Source organism: Hyla sarda, chromosome 1 (assembly GCF_029499605.1).
Source record: "Hyla sarda isolate aHylSar1 chromosome 1, aHylSar1.hap1, whole genome shotgun sequence".
In the NCBI taxonomy this organism is placed as follows: domain Eukaryota; kingdom Metazoa; phylum Chordata; class Amphibia; order Anura; family Hylidae; genus Hyla; species Hyla sarda.
The window spans coordinates 410,361,361-410,382,687 of record NC_079189.1 but is presented as its reverse complement, the minus strand read 5'-3'; the positions used below and the strand labels follow the sequence as shown (position 1 = coordinate 410,382,687).

The following is a 21,327-nucleotide window of genomic DNA, read 5'->3' as shown; positions in this document are numbered from 1 at the left end:
ACCAGAGCCCGCCGCAAAGCGGGATGGTCTTGCAGCGGCGGTAGCAACCAGGTCGTATCCTCCGGCAACGGCTCAACCTCTCTGACTGCTGAGATAAGCGCAGTAGAAGGGAGTAGACAAGAGCAAGGTCGGACGTAGCAGAAGGTCAGGGCAGGCAGCAAGGATCGTAGTCAGGGGCAACGGCAGGAGGTCTGGAACACAGGCTAGGAACACACAAGGAAACGCTTTCACTGGCACAATGGCAACAAGATCTGGCGAGGGAGTGCAGGGGAAGTGAGGTATAAGTAGGGAGTGCACAGGTTAAGATACTGATTAGGCCTGAGTGGCCCTTTAAATCGCAGAGACCCGGCGCGCGCGCCCTAAGGAGCGGGGCCGCGCGCGCCGGGACAACACAGACGGGGAACGGGTCAGGTACGGGAGCCGAGATGCGCATCGCGAGCGGGCGCGTCCCGCATCGCGAATCGCATCCCGGCTGGGAGCAATATCGCAGCGCACCCGGTCAGCAGGTCTGACCGGGGCGCTGTGAATAAGAGAACACTGCGAGCGCTCCGGGGAGGAGCGGGGACCCGGAGCGCTCGGCGTAACAGTACCCCCCCCCCCCCTTGGGTCTCCCCCTCTTCTTGGAGCCTGAGAACCTGAGGATAAGACTTTTGTCCAGTATGTTGTCCTCAGGTTCCCAAGATCTCTCCTCTGGGCCGCAATTCTCCCAGTCAACCAAAAAGAATCTTTTACCTCTGACCGTCTTGGATGCTAGAATCTCCTTCACCGAAAAGACGTCAGATGACCCGGAAACTGGAGTAGGTGAAACAACTTTGGGAGAGAAGGGGTTAAGGATGAGTGGTTTAAGGAGAGAGACATGGAAGGCATTGGGAATACGGAGAGAAGGAGGAAGAAGGAGTTTGTAAGAGACCGGGTTGATCTGGCACTTGACTTTGAAAGGACCAAGATAACGTGGTCCCTGTTTATAACTGGGGACACGAAAGCGGACATACTTAGCGGAGAGCCATACCTTGTCTCCGGGAGCAAAAATGGGGGGAATTCTTCTTTTCTTATCAGCATATTTTTTCATCCGGGATGAAGCCTGTAAAAGAGAATTTTGGGTTTCTTTCAATATGGTGGAGAGGTCTCGAGTCACTTCATCAACACCGGGCAAACCAGAGGGCATGGGAGTGGGGAGGGGAGGAAGAGGGTGACGGCCGTACACCACGAAGAATGGGGATTTAGCAGAGGATTCGGAGACTCTGAAATTGTACGAGAATTCGGCCCATGGTAGAAGATCTGCCCAGTCATCCTGGCGGGAGGAAACAAAATGTCGCAAATAGTCACCCAGGACCTGATTAATTCTTTGTACTTGCCCATTGGATTGGGGATGATAAGAAGAAGAGAAGTTTAATTTGATCTTGAGTTGCTTACAGAGGGCCCTCCAGAATTTAGACACAAATTGAACGCCTCTATCCGAGACGATATGCGTGGGCAACCCGTGAAGGCGAAAAATGTGTATAAAAAATTGCTTCGCCAACTGAGGCGCCGAAGGAAGGCCTGGAAGAGGGATAAAATGTGCCATCTTGGAGAATCGATCAACGACCACCCAAACAACTGTATTGCCATGGGATAAAGGCAAGTCAGCAATAAAGTCCATACCAATCTGTGACCAAGGTTGTTCAGGAACAGGCAGAGGATGAAGGAGACCAGCAGGCTTCTGGCGAGGGGTCTTATCCCGGGCACAGACAGTACAAGCCCGCACGAAATCAACAACATCAGTCTCCAGAGTAGGCCACCAATAAAATCGAGAGATGAGTTGGATGGATTTTTTGATGCCAGCATGGCCTGCGAGGTGGGAGGAGTGTCCCCACTTGAGAATCCCGAGGCGCTGGCGTGGAGAAACGAAGGTCTTCCCTGGAGGAGTTTGTCTGATGGAAGCTGGAGAAGTGGAGATCAGACAGTCCGGAGGAATGATGTGTTGCGGGGAGGCTTCCACTTCAGAGGCATCAGAAGAACGAGAGAGGGCATCGGCCCTAATGTTCTTGTCAGCAGGGCGAAAATGAATTTCAAAGTTAAAACGGGCAAAGAACAACGACCACCTAGCCTGGCGAGGGTTCAGCCGTTGGGCAGACTGGAGATAAGAGAGATTCTTGTGGTCAGTGTATATAATAACTTGATATTTGGATCCCTCCAGCAGGTGCCTCCATTCCTCAAGCGACAATTTTATGGCCAGTAATTCTCGATCACCAATGGAGTAGTTTTTCTCCGCCGGATAGAAGGTCCTAGAAAAAAAACCCACAAGTAACAGCATGCCCGGAAGAATTTTTTTGTAGAACTGCTCCAGCTCCCACCGAGGAGGCGTCTACCTCCAATAAGAAGGGTTTAGATGGGTCAGGTCTGGAGAGTACGGGAGCAGAAGAAAAGGCAGACTTGAGATGTTTAAATGCGTCTTCCGCTTGAGTAGACCAGGACTTAGGATTGGCGTTTTTCTTGGTTAGAGCCACGATAGGAGCCACAATAGTGGAAAAGTGTGGAATAAATTGTCTGTAATAATTGGCGAACCCCAAAAAACGTTGGATAGCACGGAGTCCGGAGGGGCGTGGCCAATCCAATACGGCAGATAGTTTATTTGGGTCCATTTGTAGTCCCTGGCCAGAGACTAAGTATCCTAGGAAAGGAAGAGATTGACATTCAAAGAGACATTTTTCCATTTTGGCATATAATTGATTGTCCCGAAGTGTCTGAAGAACCATGCGGACATGCTGGCGGTGTTCTTCTAGGTTAGCAGAAAAAATCAGAATATCGTCCAGGTAAACCACAACACAGGTATATAGAAGATCACGAAAAATTTCATTTACAAAGTCTTGGAAGACGGCAGGGGCGTTGAAAAGGCCAAAGGGCATAACCAGATATTCAAAGTGTCCATCTCTGGTGTTAAATGCAGTCTTCCATTCGTCCCCCTCCCTGATGCGGATGAGATTATAAGCACCTCTTAAGTCCAGCTTGGTAAAGATGTGGGCGCCTCGTAGGCGGTCAAAGAGTTCCGAGATAAGAGGTAGGGGGTAGCGGTTTTTTACAGTGATTTTATTAAGTCCGCGGTAATCAATGCAAGGGCGTAGGGAGCCGTCTTTTTTGGAAACAAAAAAAAATCCAGCTCCGGCAGGGGAGGAGGACTTGCGGATAAACCCCTTTTTTAAGTTCTCTTGGATGTACTTCGACATGGCTTGAGTTTCCGGAGCAGACAGAGGATAGATTCTGCCCCGGGGTGGAGTAGTACCCGGGAGGAGGTCAATAGGACAGTCATAAGGCCTGTGAGGAGGCAAAGTCTCTGCTTGTTTTTTGCAAAAAACATCAGCATAATCCAGATAGGCCTTGGGAAGACCAGATACCGGGGGAACCACAGGGTCTTGACTGTGAGTACAGGGAGCCGGTTTAAGACAGTCCTTGTGGCAAGAACTACCCCAGTTCTTGATTTCCCCTGTGGTCCAATCAAGGGTTGGGGAATGGCGTTGAAGCCACGGTAATCCAAGAAGAATTTCTGAAGTGCAGTTAGAGAGGACCAAAAATTAAATTTTTTCGTGATGGGGTCCGATGCACATTAAGAGAGGTTCTGTGCGGTAATGCACGGTACAGTCCAATCTTTCATTATTAACAGAGTTGATGTAGAGGGGTCTGGCGAGACTGGTCACCGGGATGTTGAACCTGTTGATGAGAGAGGCCAAAATAAAATTTCCTGCAGATCCGGAATCCAAGAAGGCCATGGCTGAGAAGGAGAAGGTAGAAGAAGAAATCCGCACAGGCACAGTAAGACGTGGAGAAGCAGAGTTCACATCAAGAGCTGTCTCACCTTTATGCGGAGTCAGCGTGCGTCTTTCCTGGCGAGGAGGACGGATAGGACAATCCTTCAAGAAATGTTCGGTACCGGCACAGTACAGGCAAAGGTTCTCCATGCGGCGTCGAGTCCTCTCTTGAGGTGTCAAGCGAGACCGGTCAACTTGCATAGCCTCCACGGCGGAAGGCACAGGAACGGATTGCAGAGGACCAGAGGAGAGAGGAGCCGGGGAGAGAAACCGCCTCGTGCGAACAAAGTCCATATCCTGGCGGAGGTCCTGACGCCTTTTGGAAAAACGCATGTCAATGCAGGTGGCAAGATGAATAAGTTCATGCAGGTTAGCAGGAATTTGTTGTGCGGCCAGCACATCTTTAATGTTACTGGATAGGCCTTTTTTAAAGGTCGCGCAGAGGGCCTCGTTATTGCAGGATAATTCGGAGGCGAGAGTACGGAATTGGATGGCGTACTCGCCAACAGAAGAATTACCCTGGACCAGGTTCAGCAGGGCAGTCTCGGCAGAAGAGGCTCGGGCAGGTTCCTCAAAGACACTTCGAATCTCCGTGAAGAAGGAGTGTACAGAGGCAGTGACAGGATCATTGCGGTCCCAGAGCGGTGTGGCCCATGACAGGGCTTTCCCAGACAGAAGGCTGACTACGAAAGCCACCTTTGACCTTTCAGTTGGAAACTGGTCCGACATCATCTCCAAATGCAGGGAACATTGCGAAAGAAAACCACGGCAAAACTTAGAGTCCCCATCAAATTTATCCGGCAAAGATAATCGGAGGCTGGATGCGGCCACTCGCTGCGGAGGAGGTGCAGGAGCTGGCGGAGGAGATGATTGCTGAAGCTGTGGTAGTAGCTGCTGTAGCATCACGGTCAGTTGAGACAGCTGGTGGCCTTGTTGCGCTATCTGTTGCGACTGCTGGGCGACCACCGTGGTGAGGTCGGCGACAACTGGCAGCGGGACCTCAGCGGGAACCATGGCCGGATCTACTGTCACGTTTCGGCTGGCTGGAGGTGGATCCTCTGTGCCAGAGAGGGATTGGCGTGGACCGTGTCAGTGGACCGGTTCTAAGTTGCTACTGGTATTCACCAGAGCCCGCCGCAAAGCGGGATGGTCTTGCAGCGGCGGTAGCAACCAGGTCGTATCCACCGGCAACGGCTCAACCTCTCTGACTGCTGAGATAAGCGCGGTACAAGGGAGTAGACAAGAGCAAGGTCGGACGTAGCAGAAGGTCAGGGCAGGCAGCAAGGATCGTAGTCAGGGGCAACGGCAGGAGGTCTGGAACACAGGCTAGGAACACACAAGGAAACGCTTTCACTGGCACAATGGCAACGAGATCCGGCGAGGGAGTGCAGGGGAAGTGAGGTATAAGTAGGGAGTGCACAGGTGAAGATACTGATTAGGCCTGCTGCGCCAATCAGTGGCGCAGTGGCCCTTTAAATCGCAGAGACCCGGCGCGCGCGCGCCCTAAGGAGCGGGGCCGCGCATGCCGGGACAACACAGACGGGGAACGGGTCAGGTACGGGAACCGAGATGCGCATCGCGAGCGGGCGCGTCCCACATCGCGAATCGCATCCCGGCTGGGAGCAATATCGCAGCGCACCCGGTCAGCAGGTCTGACCGGGGCGCTGTGAATAAGAGAACGCTGCGAGCGCTCCGGGGAGGAGCGGGGACCCGGAGCGCTCGGCGTAACAGCTGAAAGACCCAGCCACGTTTCATCTTCAATGCCCTTGCTGATGGAAGGAGGTTTTCACTCAAAATCTCACGATACATGGCTCTATTCATTCTTTTCTTTACACGGATCAGTCATCCTGATCCCTTTGCTGAAAAACAGTCCCAAAGCATGATGTTTCTACCCCCATGCTTCACAGTAGGTATGGTGTTCTTTGGATGCAACTCAGCATTCTTTCTCCTCCAAACACGACTAATTGAGTTTTTCCAAAAAGTTCTACTTTGGTTTCATCTGACCATATGACATTCTCTCAATTCTCTTCTGGATCCTCAAAATGCTCTCTAGGAAACTTCAGACGGTCCCGGATATGTACTGGCTTAAGCAGGGGGACACGTCTAGCACTACATGATTTGAGTCGCTGGCGGTGTAGTGTCATACTGATGGTAGTCTTTGTTACTTTGGTCCCAGCTCTCTGCAGGTCATTCACTAGGTACCCCTGTGTGGTTCTGGGAATTTTGCTCACCATTCTTGTGATCATTTTGACACCACGGGTGAGATCTTGCATGGAGCCCCAGATGAACGGAGATTATCTGTGGTCTTGAATGTCTTCCGTTTTTTAATTATTGCTTCCACAGTTGATTTCTTCACACCAAGCTGCTTGCCTATTGCAGAATCAGTGTTCCCAGCCTGGTGCAGGTCTACAATTTTTTTTCCAGTGTCCTTCGACAGCTCTTTGGTCTTGGCCATAGTGGAGTTTGGAGTATGACTGTTTAAGGTAGTGGACAGGTGTCTATTTTACTGATAACAAGTTCAAACTGGTGCAATCAACACAGGTAACGAGTGGAGGACAGAGGAAACTCTTAACCTCTTAAGGACCCCATGACGTATGCGTACGTCATGAGTCCCGGTCCTGCGATATAACGCGGGGTCACACGGTGATCCCGAATCATATCGCGGCGGGCCCGGCGTCATAGTGAAGCCGGGACCCGCCTCTAATAGCGCGCGGCACTTATCGCTGTGCCGCGCGCTATTAACCCTTTAGCCGCGCGCTCAAAGCTGAGCCGTGCGGCTAAAAACGAAAGTAAAAGTGCCCGGCTAGCTCAGGGAGCTGTTCGGGATTGCCGCGGTATAATCGCGGCATCCCGAACAGCTGTAGCACAGGAGGAGGTCTTCTTACCTTCTCCTGTGCTGTCCGATCGCCGAATGAATGCTTCAAGCCTGAGATCCAGGCTTGAGCATTCAATCGCCGAAAACACTGATTGATCCATTCCTATGGAGATGGATCAATCAGTGTAAAAGATCAGTACATGCAATGTTATAGCCCCCTATAGGAGCTATAATATTGCATAAGAAAAGTGTAAAAAAAATCATTAACCCTTTCAATTATCCCTTCCTCTAATAAAAGTTTGAATCACCCGGCATTTCCAAAAATAAAAAAAACATTATGTAAATAATAATAAAAATAAACATATGTGGTATCGCCGCGTGCGGAAATGTCCGAATTATAAAAATATACTGCTTTTTAAACCGCTCGTTTAATGGCGTACGCGCAAAAAAATTCCAAAGTCCAAAATAGCGCATTTTTTATCACTTTTTATACCACAAAAAAGTGAATAAAAAGTGATCAAAAAGTCTGATCAGAACAAAAATGGTACCGCTAAAAACCTCAGATGACGGCGCAAAAAATTAGTCATCAAAGCGCCCTGAACACAAAAAAATAAAAAAGTTATAGGGGTCAAAAGATTACCATTTTAAACGTATAAATTTTCCTGCATGTATTCATGATTTTTTTCGGAAGTGATACAAATTCAAACCTATACAAGTAGGGTATCATTTTAACCGTATGGACCTACAGAATAAAGATAAGGTATCATTTTTGAAAAAAAATGTACTGCGTAAAAACAGAAGCCCCCAAAAACTTACAAAATAGTGTTTTTACATCAATTTTGTCGCACATTGATTTTTTTTCCCGTTTCACCATAGATTTTTGGGTAAAATGACTAATGTCATTACAAAGTAGAATTAGTGACGCAAAAATTAAGCCATTATATATAATTTTAGGTGAAAATTTTTAAAAGTTATGATTTTTTAAAGTTAAGGAGGAAAAATTGAAAATGAAAAAACGGAAAAAGCCCGGGTCCTTAAGGGGTTAAAGAAGTTACAGGTCTGTGAGAGCCAGAAATCTTGCTTGTTTGTAGGTGACCAAATACATATTTTACCGAGGAGTTTATCAATTAATTCATTAGAAATCCTACAATGTGATTTCCTGTATTCCCCCCCCCCCCCCCATTCTGTCTCTCATAGTTGAAGTGTACCTATGATGAAAATTACAGGCCTCTCTCATCTTTTTAAGTGGGAGAACTTGCACAATTGGTGACTGACTAAATACTTTTCCCCCCCACTGTGTATATATAAGAAGGAATTCCCTGCAGCACACTGGATAGTGTAAAAAAAAGGTGAAGTTATATTCTATTAACACAAGAGTGTATACAAGCAATTTGTATACACTCTTGTGTTGATGGAATAAAACTTCACCTTTTTTACACTATCCAGTGTGCTGTGGGGGATTCCTTATTCTGTGTATCTGTGGACCCTTGACCAAGGTCCAGTGCCTGCGTGTACCTACAGTTGGGACTTTTTATGTTTTGAAGGTTTTGAAGGTTTCCTACTATTGCTATATATATGTGAATGTATACAGAAGGTGAAATAAATCATTGAACACATCACCATTTTTTTCACTAAATATATATCCAAAGATGCTATTGACCAAAACAAATAAGCTCAGAAACCAAGTTACCGTATATGCTCGAGGATTAGCCGGTTCGAATACAAGCCGAGGCCCCTAATTTCACCACAAAAACCCAGGAAAACGTATTGATTCAAGTATAAGCCTAGGGTGGAAAATACATCCTCCCCCCTCCGGTCATCATCCTGCCCTCCTCTGTCATCATCCTGACTCCCACTGTCATCATCCAGACCCCCCCTCATCCCTCTTGTCATCATCCAGACCCCCCTCATTCAGATCCCACTTGCCCCCCATATCAGACCCCCCTCTCGTTCTCTACTCACCTCCCCAGTTGCAGCTCTGTTGGTCCTTCCCTAGCAGCCATCCAACGTCGCTGCAGGGGCCGTCCGATTTCTAGTGGGGAGGGTGAGCCGGTTCAGGCCATCTATCTTGACCGAGAGGCCGCTCCGGGCATCCAGGGCCGGCCAGGAGCGGAGAAGAGGGCCTCCTGTTCAAGATGGACGGCCCGGACTGGCTCACCCTCCCCACTGGAAGTCGGACGGTCCCTGCAGCATAGATGGGCGACGATGGACGGCCCGGCCCATCCCCTCGCCACCCCCACCGGTATGCCTGCGATTTTCTATTTTTATTTTTCCCATCACTCGAGTATAAGTTGAGGGGAATGTTTTCAGCACGAAAAATGGTGCTGAAAAACTCGGCTTATACTTGAGTAAATACGGTATGTATAATAAAATAATGTGAAATGGTACAGGGAAAAGGTACAAAAAGCCTTTGTTGGTTATGACAGTTTCAAGGCATCTTCCGTAAGGGGAAACTAGTCGCATGCATGGCTCTGGAGTGATTTTAACACATTCTTCCAGACAGTCTTTAAATCTCTCCTCCAAACATAGGGGAGATTTATCAAAACCTGTGCAGAGGAAAAGTTGCCCAGTTGACCATAGCAACCAATCAGATCGCTTCTTTCATTTTGCAGAGGCCTTGTTAAAAATTAAAGAAGCAATATGATTGGTTGTTATGGGCAACATGGCAGCTTTTCCCCTGCACAGGTTTTGACAAATCTCCCCCATGGTGTATATGATGGCATCCAAACAGTAAAATTTTGCTCTTATCTGACCACTCTATATTTTCCCAGTTTTTCACTGGCTTTTCCAAGTGTTGTGCAGCAAACTTTAAAAAAGCTTCACCATGCTTTTTATTCAGCAATGGAGTCTTGCATAGTGAGTGTGCCTACATGCTTTGATGGCAGAGTACATTCCTTAGTGTTTTCTTGGAGACAACAGTACCTGCTAATTTTAGGTCTTTTTGAAGCTCTCCACATGTGGTCCATTTTAGACCGTTTCGTGCGTATGACGCCCTTCCTCTAGCCGGTACCAGCTAGAGGAAGTGCGTCATATGCACGAAACGGTCTGTTTTGGATGCCTCCGCCTCACACTGCCATACCCGCCTGTGCCTGTTTATGCTTTGTTGCACTGAATAAAGCAACAACCTGGATGGTGAGTGACGTTTTCTAGTTCTCTTCTTGTTTGCCTACCTAGAAAATATGCTGCAAATTTTTCAGGCCTTTAGCCCTGCTTCGGGCAAGCAGGGGCGGACCGACAACACCCTCTAATTAATATGGCGGGTAGAATATAACTGCATTGATCTGTATGTGGAATCTAATTATTCTTCCTTAAAGTCTTAAGAGGACTAATAAAATGTCAAAAAAAAGTTTAATAAAAAAACATGTTAACATAATGAAAATAAACATATTTGGTATTGGCGCGTGCGTAATTGTCTGAACTATTAAAATATAACATTATATATCCAGTACAGTCAATGGCGTTGACGTAAAAAAAAATACCAATCCACAGAATTGCGTTTTGTCTATAACATCCTAGCCCAGAAAAAATTAAGTAAAAAGCAATCAAAAAGTCAGATCAATACCAAAATGGTACCAATACAAACAGAAGATTACGACACCAAAAATGAGCCCTCATACAAAAAAATGTTATAGGAGTCAGAACATTTTTAAAATTTTGAATTTCTTAAATTAGTAAAACATGACAGAATCTAAACAAATTTGATATTGCTGTAATCGGGCAACCTAAAGTATCAAAATAACATGTAAGTGGTTTTTCATGAGGGACAAGTAGATTGTGCTCCGTTTTAGTCCCTTTGACAAGTAGTTTTTTTTTTTTTTTATTTATTTTTTTATTTCCATACCCTGTATATACAGTCAGGGCCGTAAATGTTGGCACCCCTGAAATTTTTCAAGAACATGAAAGTATTTCTCACAGAAAAGGACTGCAGTAACACATGTTTTGCAATACACATGTGTATATGAACTAAACCAAAAAAGGGAGGAAAAAAAGCAAATTGGACATAATGTCACACCAAACTCCAAAGAAGGGCTGGACAAAATTATTGGCACCCTTAACTTAATATTTGGTTGCACATCCTTTGGAAAAAAATAACTGAAATCAGTCGCTTCCTATAACCATCAATAAGCTTCTTACACCTCTCAGCCGGAATGTTGGACCACTCTGCCAACTGCTCCAGGTCTCTCTTATTGGAAGGGCGCCTTTTCCCAACAGCAATTTTAAGATCTCTCCACAGGTGTTCAATGGGATTTAGATCTGGACTCATTGCTGGCCACTTCAGAACTCTCCAGCGCTTTGTTGCCATCCATTTCTGGGTTCTTTTTGATGTATGTTTGGGGTCATTGTCCTGCTGGAAGACCCAAGATCTCGGAGCACACCCAGCTTTCTGACACTGGGCGGTACAATGCGACCCAAAATCCATTGGTAATCCACAGATTTCATGATGCCTTGCACAACTTCAAGGCACCAGAGGCAGCAAAACAACCCCAAAACATCATTGAACCTCCACCATATTTCACTGTAGGTACTGTGTTCTTTTCTTTGTAGGTCTCATTCCGTTTTCGGTAAACAGTAGAATGATGTGCTTTACCAAAAAGTTCTATCTTGGTCTCATCTATCCAGAAGACAATTTCCCAGAAGAATTTTGGCTTACTCAAGTTCATTTTGGCAAAATGAAGTCTTGCTTTTTTATGTCTCTATATCAGCAGTGGGGTCCTCCTGGGTCTCCTGCCATAGCGTTTCATTTCATTTAAATGTCGACGGATAGTTCGTGCTGACACTGATGCTCCCTGAGCCTGCAGGACAGCTTAAATTTCTTTGGAACTTGTTTGGGGCTGCTTATCCACCATCCGGACTATCCTGCGTTGACACCTTTCATAAATTTTTCTCTTCCGTCCACGCCCAGGGAGATTAGCTACAGTGCCATGGGTTGCAAACCTCTTGATAATGTTGCGCACTGTGGACAAAGGCAAATCTAGATCTCTGGAGATGGACTTGTAACTGTTGATTTTTCCACAATGGACTTGAGATTGTTGATTTTCCCACAATTTTGGTTCTCAAATCCTCAGACAGTTCTTTTCTCTTCTTTCTGTTGTCCATGCTTAGTGTGGCACACACAGACACACAATGCAAAGACTAAGTGAACTTCTTTCCTTTCTATCTGCTTTCAGGTGTGATATTTATATTGCCCACACCTTTTACTTGCCCCAGGTAAGTTTAAAGGAGCATCACATGCTTGAAACAATCTTATTTTTCCATAATATTGAAAGGGTGTCAATAATTTTGTCTAGCCCATTTTTGGAATTTTGGAGTTTTGGTGTGACATTATGTCCAATTTGCTTTTTTCCTCCCTTTTTTTGGTTTAGTTCCAATACACACAAAGGGAATCAATATGTGTATAGCAAAACACGTGTCACTGCAATCCTTTTCTGTGAGAAATACTTCATTTTCTAGAAAAATTTCAGGGGTGCCAACATTTACGGCCATGACTGTATTTACATATAAATATATATTTATTTTTGGAGGCTCTCAGAGCTGTAGGTATGTAGACAAAGTAGTGAGCATGAAGGCAGTTTTTTCTTGACTTTAGAGAAGCACACTGTAACCAGGTTCTTCTTTCCTTACAAGGCAACAGAATGCATGCACCTGCAATGTAGATATCGTTTACTTTTAAAGGCCTTTTTATGTGTATGTTGTTAAGTTGCTATTTCATTAGCCCATTATTTTCTAGCGGTATAATCTTCTAGGTATCTAATAGGATGGAAACAGTTAACCTTTTTTTGCCTATCTACACAGAGATTCGAGAAGCCTTCAAGGTGTTTGATCGAGACGGAAATGGATTCATCTCCAAGCAAGAGCTGGGCACAGCAATGAGGTCCCTGGGGTACATGCCCAATGAAGTGGAACTGGAGGTCATTATACAGAGGCTAGATATGGATGGTAAGGCCTGGGAGCATTATCTGTACTTTATCTGTATACATTACAGTGCACCTTAGGTATAGTTTATACCTTCTTCCAGCATAGTTTCTTTCTCCATATCCTGATCTCAGTGGATAGCAATCTGACAGTAGTTCCAGTGAGTCTACAAATTTAAAAATCCCCTTTTTTTTTTATTATAACCTTGTCTCTGTGTTAAATACATTCTTTTATATCTTACTTAGGCTGTCCTTACACTATGTTTGTACTTTACGTCCGAGTTATACGTTCCTAATGTATATTTCCATACTGAACCTATACTGCATGGTTCTTCTTTTTGCGGGGTGCCTTGTTATTAAATATCATAGTTGACTACATTTTTTTATTAAAGTAGATAAAATCTTTACTGCCCTAATGTATGCCTAAAGGACACTCTTTTGGCATATGTTATGTCAAAAAGGCACTATTGATGTTTAACATATACACCAGAAGTGTTCTTGGTACATGAGCTGAAAGAACACTAAAGACTCAGAGGGAAAATAGCTTTACAGTGGGGCAAAAAAGTATTTAGTCAGCCACCAATTGTGCAAGTTCTCCCTCTTAAAAAGATGAGAGGCCTTCCATCATAGGTATACCTCAACTAATGAAACATAATGAAAAAAAAATCCATAAAATCATTGTCTGATTTTTAAAGAATTTATTTGCAAATTATGGTGAAAAAAAAAAGGATTTGGTCAATAACAAAAGTTCATCTTAATACTTTGTTATATACCCTTTGGCAATGACAGAGGTCAAATGTTTTCTGTAAGTCTTCACAAGGTTTTCACACACTGTTGCTGGTATTTTGGCCCATTCCTCCATACAGATCTCCTCTAGAGCAGTGATGATTTGGGGCTGTCGCTGGGCAACACGGACTTTCAACTCCCTCCAAAGGTTTTCTATGGGGTTGAGATCTGGAGACTGGCTAGGCCAATCCAGGACCTTGAAATGCTTCTTACGAAGCCACTCCTTCCTTGCCTGGGCAGTTTCTTTGGGATCATTGACATGCTGAAAAACCCAGCCACGTTTCATCTTCAATACCCTTGCTGATGGAAGGAGGTTTTCATTTAAAATCTCACGATACATGGCCCCATTCATTCTTTCCTTTACACGGATCATTTGTCCTGGTCCCCAAAGCATGATGTTTCCACCCGCATGTATCACAGTAGGTATGGGGTTCTTTGGATGCAACTCAGCATACTATCTCCTCCAAACATGACGAGTTGAGTTTTTACCAAAAAGTTCTACTTTGGTTTCATCTGACCATATGACATTCTTCCAATACTCTTGTGGATCATCCAAATGCTCTCTATCAAACTTCAGACCGGCCCGGACATGTACTGGCTTAAGCAGAAGGACACGTCTGGCACTGCATGATTTGAGTCCCTGGCAGCATAGTGTGTTACTGATGGTAGCCTTTGTTACTTTGGTCCCAGCTCTCTGCAGGTCATTCACTAGGTCCCTCCGTGTGGTTATGGGATTTTTGCTCATCGTTCTTGTGATCATTTTGACACCACGGGGTGAGATCTTGCGTGGAGCTCCAGATCGAGGGAGATTATCAGTGGTCTTGTATGTCTTCCATTTTCTAATAATTGCTCCCACAGTTGATTTCTTCACACCATGCTGCTTGCCTATTGCAGATTCAGTCCTCCCAGCCTGGTGCAGGGCTACAATTTTATTACTTGTGTCCTTCGACAGCTCTTTGCTCTTGGCCATAGTGGAGTTTGGAGTGTGACTGTTTGAACTTGTTATCAGTATAAAAGACACCTGTCCACAACCTCAAACAGGTGCCATTAATACAGGTAACGAGTGGAGGACAGAGGAGACTCTTAAAGAAGAAGTTACAGGTCTGTGAGAGCCAGAAATCTTGCTTTTATGTAGGTGACCAAATACTTATTTTTTTAAAATCAGACAATGTGGTTTTATGGATTTTTTTCTCATTATGTCTCTCATAGTTGAGGTATACCTATGATGAAATTTACAGGCCTCTCTCATCTTTTTAAGTGGGAGAACTTGCACAATTGGTGGTTGACTAAATACTTTTTTTGCCCCACTGTATGTGTTTGACTGCTACTTTATTGTAAATTTAAATAAAACTTTAGCAACTGGCAATGTAAACATTACATTTACAATATTTTGAGTGTACAGGCTTTGGAACCTGTGTGCGCTATATAAATAATTATTGTTAAACAATTATTACTATTATTAATAATAATAATAATAATAATAATAATAATATAGAAAAGGATATTCTAGCAGATTATGCTTTGACCAAGAGTGTCTGTGTCCCATTGCCAAGAGGGAAGTTTACTCTAGTCTGTTAACTTGTTTTAAAAATACCATAAAAGTTATACTGCAATGTAATTCTGTTCTGTGCTAAATTGCATGTAACTTTTTTGGCATATGCCTGATCAATATATGCATTTTGTGAGGTTCTTAAAGTTTGTAATAGCTTTGAACCTTCATTACTTTCTCAAACTTGTCTATGAGATTTACGGTAATTAATAATACATTGTCTCATATGTGCCATTATCCATAGCACCAAGCAAGATACTTCACTTAATAGAACAACCTGTATCACACAGACCTAAGTTATCAATCAATGTCAGGCTTTTATATGCTGCATCCTCTTTTATCAGAGGTATTGTAAGAATATTCAACAGTGCTGAATTTATGGGAACTAGTAAAGACGTTTTAACATACCTCCTGTAGAGATAGGTGTTATGTACACAGTAAAGTCTGCACTGTGGCATACAGAGTGGTGCCTCTGCACAGTGGAGAATGGAGATATTTTCCTCTAGAAATCCTCTAGAGCATGCCAAGGGGAAGCATGCCAAGATTTTTGGGATGAAATCACTTGCATATCAGAAGGTTGACGTAGAGGTCTAGGTGTACTAAGTTATGGCTCTGAAGTTGTATAGAGCCATATTTAATTTCTGTGCATGAACCCTCAGATTAACTTTATTTTTTTTATCACTATGGACCATAGGAAATTGGTAAACTAATGACAACACTAGGAATAAAAGAAGTGATTAAGAATACATTCGAGCTGAATACAGCCTATTACAGTAAGGCAATGCATCATCCGAAAATCAAGTGTACATATAAGTTAACCCCTTAAAGACGAAGCCCATTTTGGCCTTAAGGACACAGACAATTTTATTTTTATGTTTTCGTTTTTTCCTCCTCGCCTTCAAAAAATCATAACTCTTTTATATTTTCATCCACAGACTAGTATGAGGGCTTGTTTTTTACGCGACCAGTTGTCCGTTGTAACGCCAACACTCACTTTACCATAAAATGTATGGCGCAACAAAAAAAAATACTATTTGTGTGGGGAAATTTAAAATAAAACCGCAATTTTGCAAATTTTGGAAGGTTTCGTTTTCATGCTATACAATTTACGGTAAAAATTACATGTGTTCTTTATTCTTTGGGTCAATACGATTAAAATGATACCCATGAAAATATACTTTTCTATTACTGTAGCGCTTAAAAAAAATCGCAAACTGTTTAACCAAATTAGTACGTTTAAAATCCCCCTATTAATTATTGTTATACAAAAAAATCCCCCTATTATGAAGACCTATAACTTTTTCATTTTTCCATATAAGCAGCGGTATGAGGGCTCATTTTTTTTTTTTATTGATACCATATGTGCTTATATAAAACTTTTAATACTTTTTTTTATACATTTTTTTGGAATAAAATGTTATAAAAAAGCAGCTATTTTGGCCTTTTTTTTTTATGTTCAAGCCGTTCACCGTACGATATCATTAACATTTTATTTTAATAGTTGGGATATTTAGCGGCGCTACCAAATATGTATCTAAAATATTTTTTTTACACTTTTTGGGGGTGAAATAGGGAAAATGGGACAATTTACGTTTTTATTGGGGGAGGGGGTTTTTCACATTTTTTTACTTTAATTTTTTTTACTTTTTTTACTTTTATTTTTACACTTTAATAGTCCCCATAGGGGACTATTTATAGCAATCATTCGATGGCTAACACTGTTCAGTGCTATGTATAGGACATAGCACTGATCAGCATTATCGGTCATCTTCTGCTCTGGTCTGCTCGATCGCAGACCAGAGCAGAAGACCCTGGGAGATGGCCGGAGCAAGGTGAGGGGACCTCCGGCCGCCATGCTGGATGATCGGATCGATCCGAGCGCTGCGGGCGATCCGATCATCCATTCAAAGTACCGCGATGCTGCAGATGCCGTGATCTGTATTGATCACCCCATCTGAGGGGTTCATGGTGGACATCCGCGCGATCGCGGATGTCCGCCATTGCAGGCAGGTCCCTGGCTGCTATCAGCAGTCGTGACCTGCCGCGCATGATGCGAGCATCGCTCCGATGCGAGCGGTTATGCATAGGACGTAAATGTACGTCCTGGTGCCGTAAGTACCACCTCACCAGGACGTACATTTAAGTCCTTCGTCGTTAAGGGGTTAAAGTACCTTTCCTGCATTCCGCAGGTTACTTTGCTGTATAAACTGGGACATTCCAGGCAAAGTCATCTCAGTCCTGCTGGAGGCCTAGATAAGGTAGGATAGTAACATTATACTCACAGATTAGATTTATAGGATTAATAGGGATCTCTTGGGTCTGAGGGAAGGCCTGTAGTTTCTTAGTTTCTGATATTATATTAGCCCATATGCATTTACAGTATTTGACAATGAACTCCCATATATTGCAGCTGTTGTAAAACACTCAAATCCTGCAACACTATCCCTTTAAGTACTAAAGTATGTTGTAGCTGCCCCTATGCCTGCCTGTAACCTGAAGGTAACATTGCAGAATAGAACAAAAAATAATAATTTGACCTCTTGACCCAGCAGAGCCAATATATTTCTAGTCAGCTAAAGAATATCACTAGTGGCCCAACATAATATTTCAGCTTCCTTGCTTTCTTAATAGAGTATATGAATCTATAGACCAGCTGAAAAGCCTAATTGAGTGCACCAGACCAGACACTATAAACATTAAGTAATAGAGCAAAGTTTTAAGTATTTTATGTACTATGCATGTTATTATGGATTTAGGTTGCTGTTTAGCAATACATGGATAGTCTGTGTGGATTCTGTAGGTTTTTTCAGGATATGTAGATTAAACCTTTCACTCTGGCTTTTGCCTCTACTGTATTTCATTCCGTAATTTTTAGTTAATATTCACATCACATTTGCTGTACATGTTTAGTATATAACAAACCAATTTCACAGTATTGAATTAGTGCCTGTATAAGCATGTGCATAACAATTATACTAAATATGGAATATGAACTGCTATATACAATTCAGCCCTAATCCCACACCTGCAAAAATAGCTGCAGCAGTATTGGTGATAGAAAGGACAATCTTTGCAATATCAAGTCAGAATTAAAAAAATATATAAAATAAAAATAAACAGGTTTAAGTAACTGACAAAGGAGATGCCAAAGGACATCCGTACAGACAATGCAGAGAACATTACATACATGTATAATGCTATTTTGCTCATACAATATACAGAGGGCATATAGCAAAGGTATATTGGGTAAAGCTATTGCTCATATCCCTGCAAAGGGAACTTTAAGGGATATGTGCAATAGCTTTACCTAATACGCCATTGCTATATGACTGTAGTATATTGTATCTGCAGAATAGCATTTTACATATTTGTTCTGCATTGTTGTCTGCCTGGATGTCCTTGTACAGTAGCTAAAACCTATTTTTCCTTGTATTTATTTTCTCTGACTTGATAGTAAGGGGAAACTCCGGTACTGAACTTCTTATCCCCTATCCACAGGATAAGGTATAAGTGATCGCGGTGGGTCCGACTGCTGGGACCCCCCCACAATCTCCTGCCCAGAGCCCCGGTGTGAGGTGAAAAAATCAAACCCGACTCTCCTTATGCACGGAATAGTGTCAGAGCGGTGGATGACACGCCCCCTCCATGCATCTTTATGGGAGAGCCAGAGATACAGCACTCGTGTATCTCCTGCTGTCCCATAGAGATGCATAAAGGGGGTGTGTCAACCACCGCTATCCTGTGGGTAGGGATAAGACATTTAGTACTGGAGTTCCCCTTTAACACAAATTGCAGTTTTTAATCACCAACTTGTGGATTGGAGATGGGAATACCCCTTTAACATCTGGTTAGAAGAAGGCCTAGAGGCAAGCCTTGGAGATCTGGCAAGAAGTGACAGCTTGGTGGGGGAAGCCAGCATGGAAGGTTTAATCATGACAAAAAGGGTAAGTCTGACTGGCTCACCCCTGTGAATGAGAGGTGGGCAGAAAAGGCTTCCTTTTGTATGTGGACATATCATTTGTTAAATAATATTTCTTTTTGTAATGGCTGGTAATAGTGCTGCTGTTTGAATAATGTTTTCAAATTTTTTCCAACAAGGTTGTTATTTGCATTTTTGGGTTCAACTGTGCTGAGGCTGGAGTTTTAAGGAAAAGGGTAATATGTGGAGCATTGAAATCCTATGGTTTGTCTTTGCGAACCCTGGAGAACGAAAGTTCTTCATAGGAATGACTTGGCTGCGCGAGGTCATTTCCCAGATTTTTTTTTTTGGGGGGGGGGGGGGGGGGGGATGAGTAGGAGGTTCCTGCCTTGCCCCTCTTTGTGGATTTCTGGGGAAATGTTTAATGATAAAATGTAGAGGCTTAAAAAATTAAATACAAAAAATTATGTCAATGTGGCTGTATCAAACTGTATTGTTTGATTACTTTGTTTGTATCTTATTTTATGTATGTACTACGAAAATAATAAAATATATTTAAATAAAAAATTAAATACAAAGAAGCTTCCGCTCCGTTTCCACAGCACCTGTTTTAGGGGAGAGATGCAGTGTGCCATGATTCTATGATAAGAGTGAGTAGGCATGTGGGTTGGGGGCGAAGGTAGAGAAATTGGATTGGGGCAGGTAAGTAATAAATAATCTCCCCATTAGATATATTTCCCAAATAGGTAGGTATTACCCCTATTAGGTAAGTGATTGCCACCCCACCTCCAAATGCCCCCAGAAGGTAGGTAATGCCCCGCACCATCACCACAGAATGCCTCCAGTATGTTGTAAATTTTTCCTGCAGAATGACAGAAGGCCTCAGAAAGGCAGGTAATTTATCGTCTCCCCCTTAAAATCCAGAATGTCCCAGTAGGTAGTTAATTCCACTCCAGAATGCCATAGTATCTAGGTAATTCTTCCTCCAGAATTTGCCAGTAGATAGGTAATTCAACCTCCCCCCCAAATTGCCCCGAGTAGGTAGGTTGTTCTTATTCCCTTAGGATGACCCCTGTACGTAGGTAATTTCCCCCATTTGATAGGTCCCCATCTTTAGCCAATATTAAGAAAAATCCCACTCACCTTTCTTGCACACCCAGGCTGAGGACTCCTCTACTCCTCTACTCCCTTGTTCCTCTACTCCCTGCTCAGCCACCTGGAGCGGTGCAAGTCTTCTCCTGCAGGTTGTGAATGATACATTATTGTACGCGATCTGCAAAAGATATATGTATATTCAAGAGCATGCTAAGCTATTTGTGTAGCCAGCCAACTCTGTAAAACCAGTTAAATAGCGGCAAAAAAGCAGTCAAGCACAGGGACATGGAAGTCACATTTAAACAGAGCTTGGCCTGTCATTATTTTTCAGTAACAAAACAAATACAGCCTTGACACTTGACACAAAAATGAATCCTGCTTGTACAGAGCTAACTATGTAGATCTCTTCCCTGTCTTTTCAGGTGTTTACTATCGTCCACCCTACAGAAAATAAATATGTTACTCACACAGGTTACAATATCCTCTCAATGAAGCTGAAAACCTCTGGATTCAAATTATCAGAGGTGCAGGTTCCTTGCAGCCTCACTTGCAGACTGACTCTCCCCTAGTTTTAAAGCCCTCTAACGAACTGTCTTCAGCACCTGTGCTGATCTGAACTACTTTGGAAATCTGAAGTGGACACACTATCAAACTGCCATTCATAACATAAAAATCCAGGCCTGATCACAGGACTTACCAAAGTCCCTAGCAAGCTATGTCTTGCTAGAGATTTAACTATTTCTGGATTTCCCATATCTCACCTAGCTTTCTCTGCATGGGATATGTGCTTCTTGAAACTTGGTATTCACATACGATAGATAGCTTGGGGAAATATAGTGATCCCAGACAACCATTCCTGTCACTGTCTCATAGTATGTACAGAAGCAGAAACTCCAGTTAACCACCAGACTCCTGGTCTAGGGGTTTTAGTGGTTATGGGATATTCTTTCTTCCACCATTCACAATCTGTGTGATCAGTGGGGATATTGGTGTAGAGGCTGAGGAAGCAGTCCTCTACATGCTCTGGAATAATTAATGGGACTGTACCTAGATGAGGTCTAGCGCTACCACAAACATAACAGTTGGTTTTATTACCTTTCCCTGCAGTATACCTCATCCACTCGAGACAGAGATTAATATTTGAGTAACCTGTTTCTATGGCCATGGTGTCTACAAATGTGGGATTTGCAATTGCTATAGATTTTTTGTAGAACTTGATATGATGGTTTATAGCACGGATCAGAGGTTTATTAGGTTCTTATTTGTATTGTTTACTGTATCTATGGTTAGGGAATCAGTACAGTTAGACAAGGAGATACTGATATTGGCCCACCCCAGGCAGTTAGATGAAGTCTACTCATAGTCTCTGAAACAGGTAAGATGATTATGGAGCGTGTTGGTCAGGTACCTTTATTGTTTTACCTACGTCATAACAGATGTAAATGATGACGTCTGTACAAACCCCCCTT

The 21,327-nt window shown here is 43.4% G+C and overlaps 1 protein-coding gene across 2 annotated transcripts in view; it reads left to right on the top strand.

Annotated features, from left to right (window-relative positions):
• The window catches only part of CABP7 (calcium binding protein 7), a 144,707-nt gene that overhangs the window by 53,012 nt on the left and 70,368 nt on the right, over positions 1–21,327 (top strand). For both annotated transcript variants that reach the window (XR_008846008.1, XM_056528698.1), the window contains exon 2: positions 12,391–12,534. Coding sequence is in view for 1 of the 2 variants with exons in the window: in XM_056528698.1 (XP_056384673.1) it covers positions 12,391–12,534 (144 nt within the window). In the remaining variant the exon portion in view is untranslated. The remainder of the gene's footprint in view (positions 1–12,390; positions 12,535–21,327) is intronic.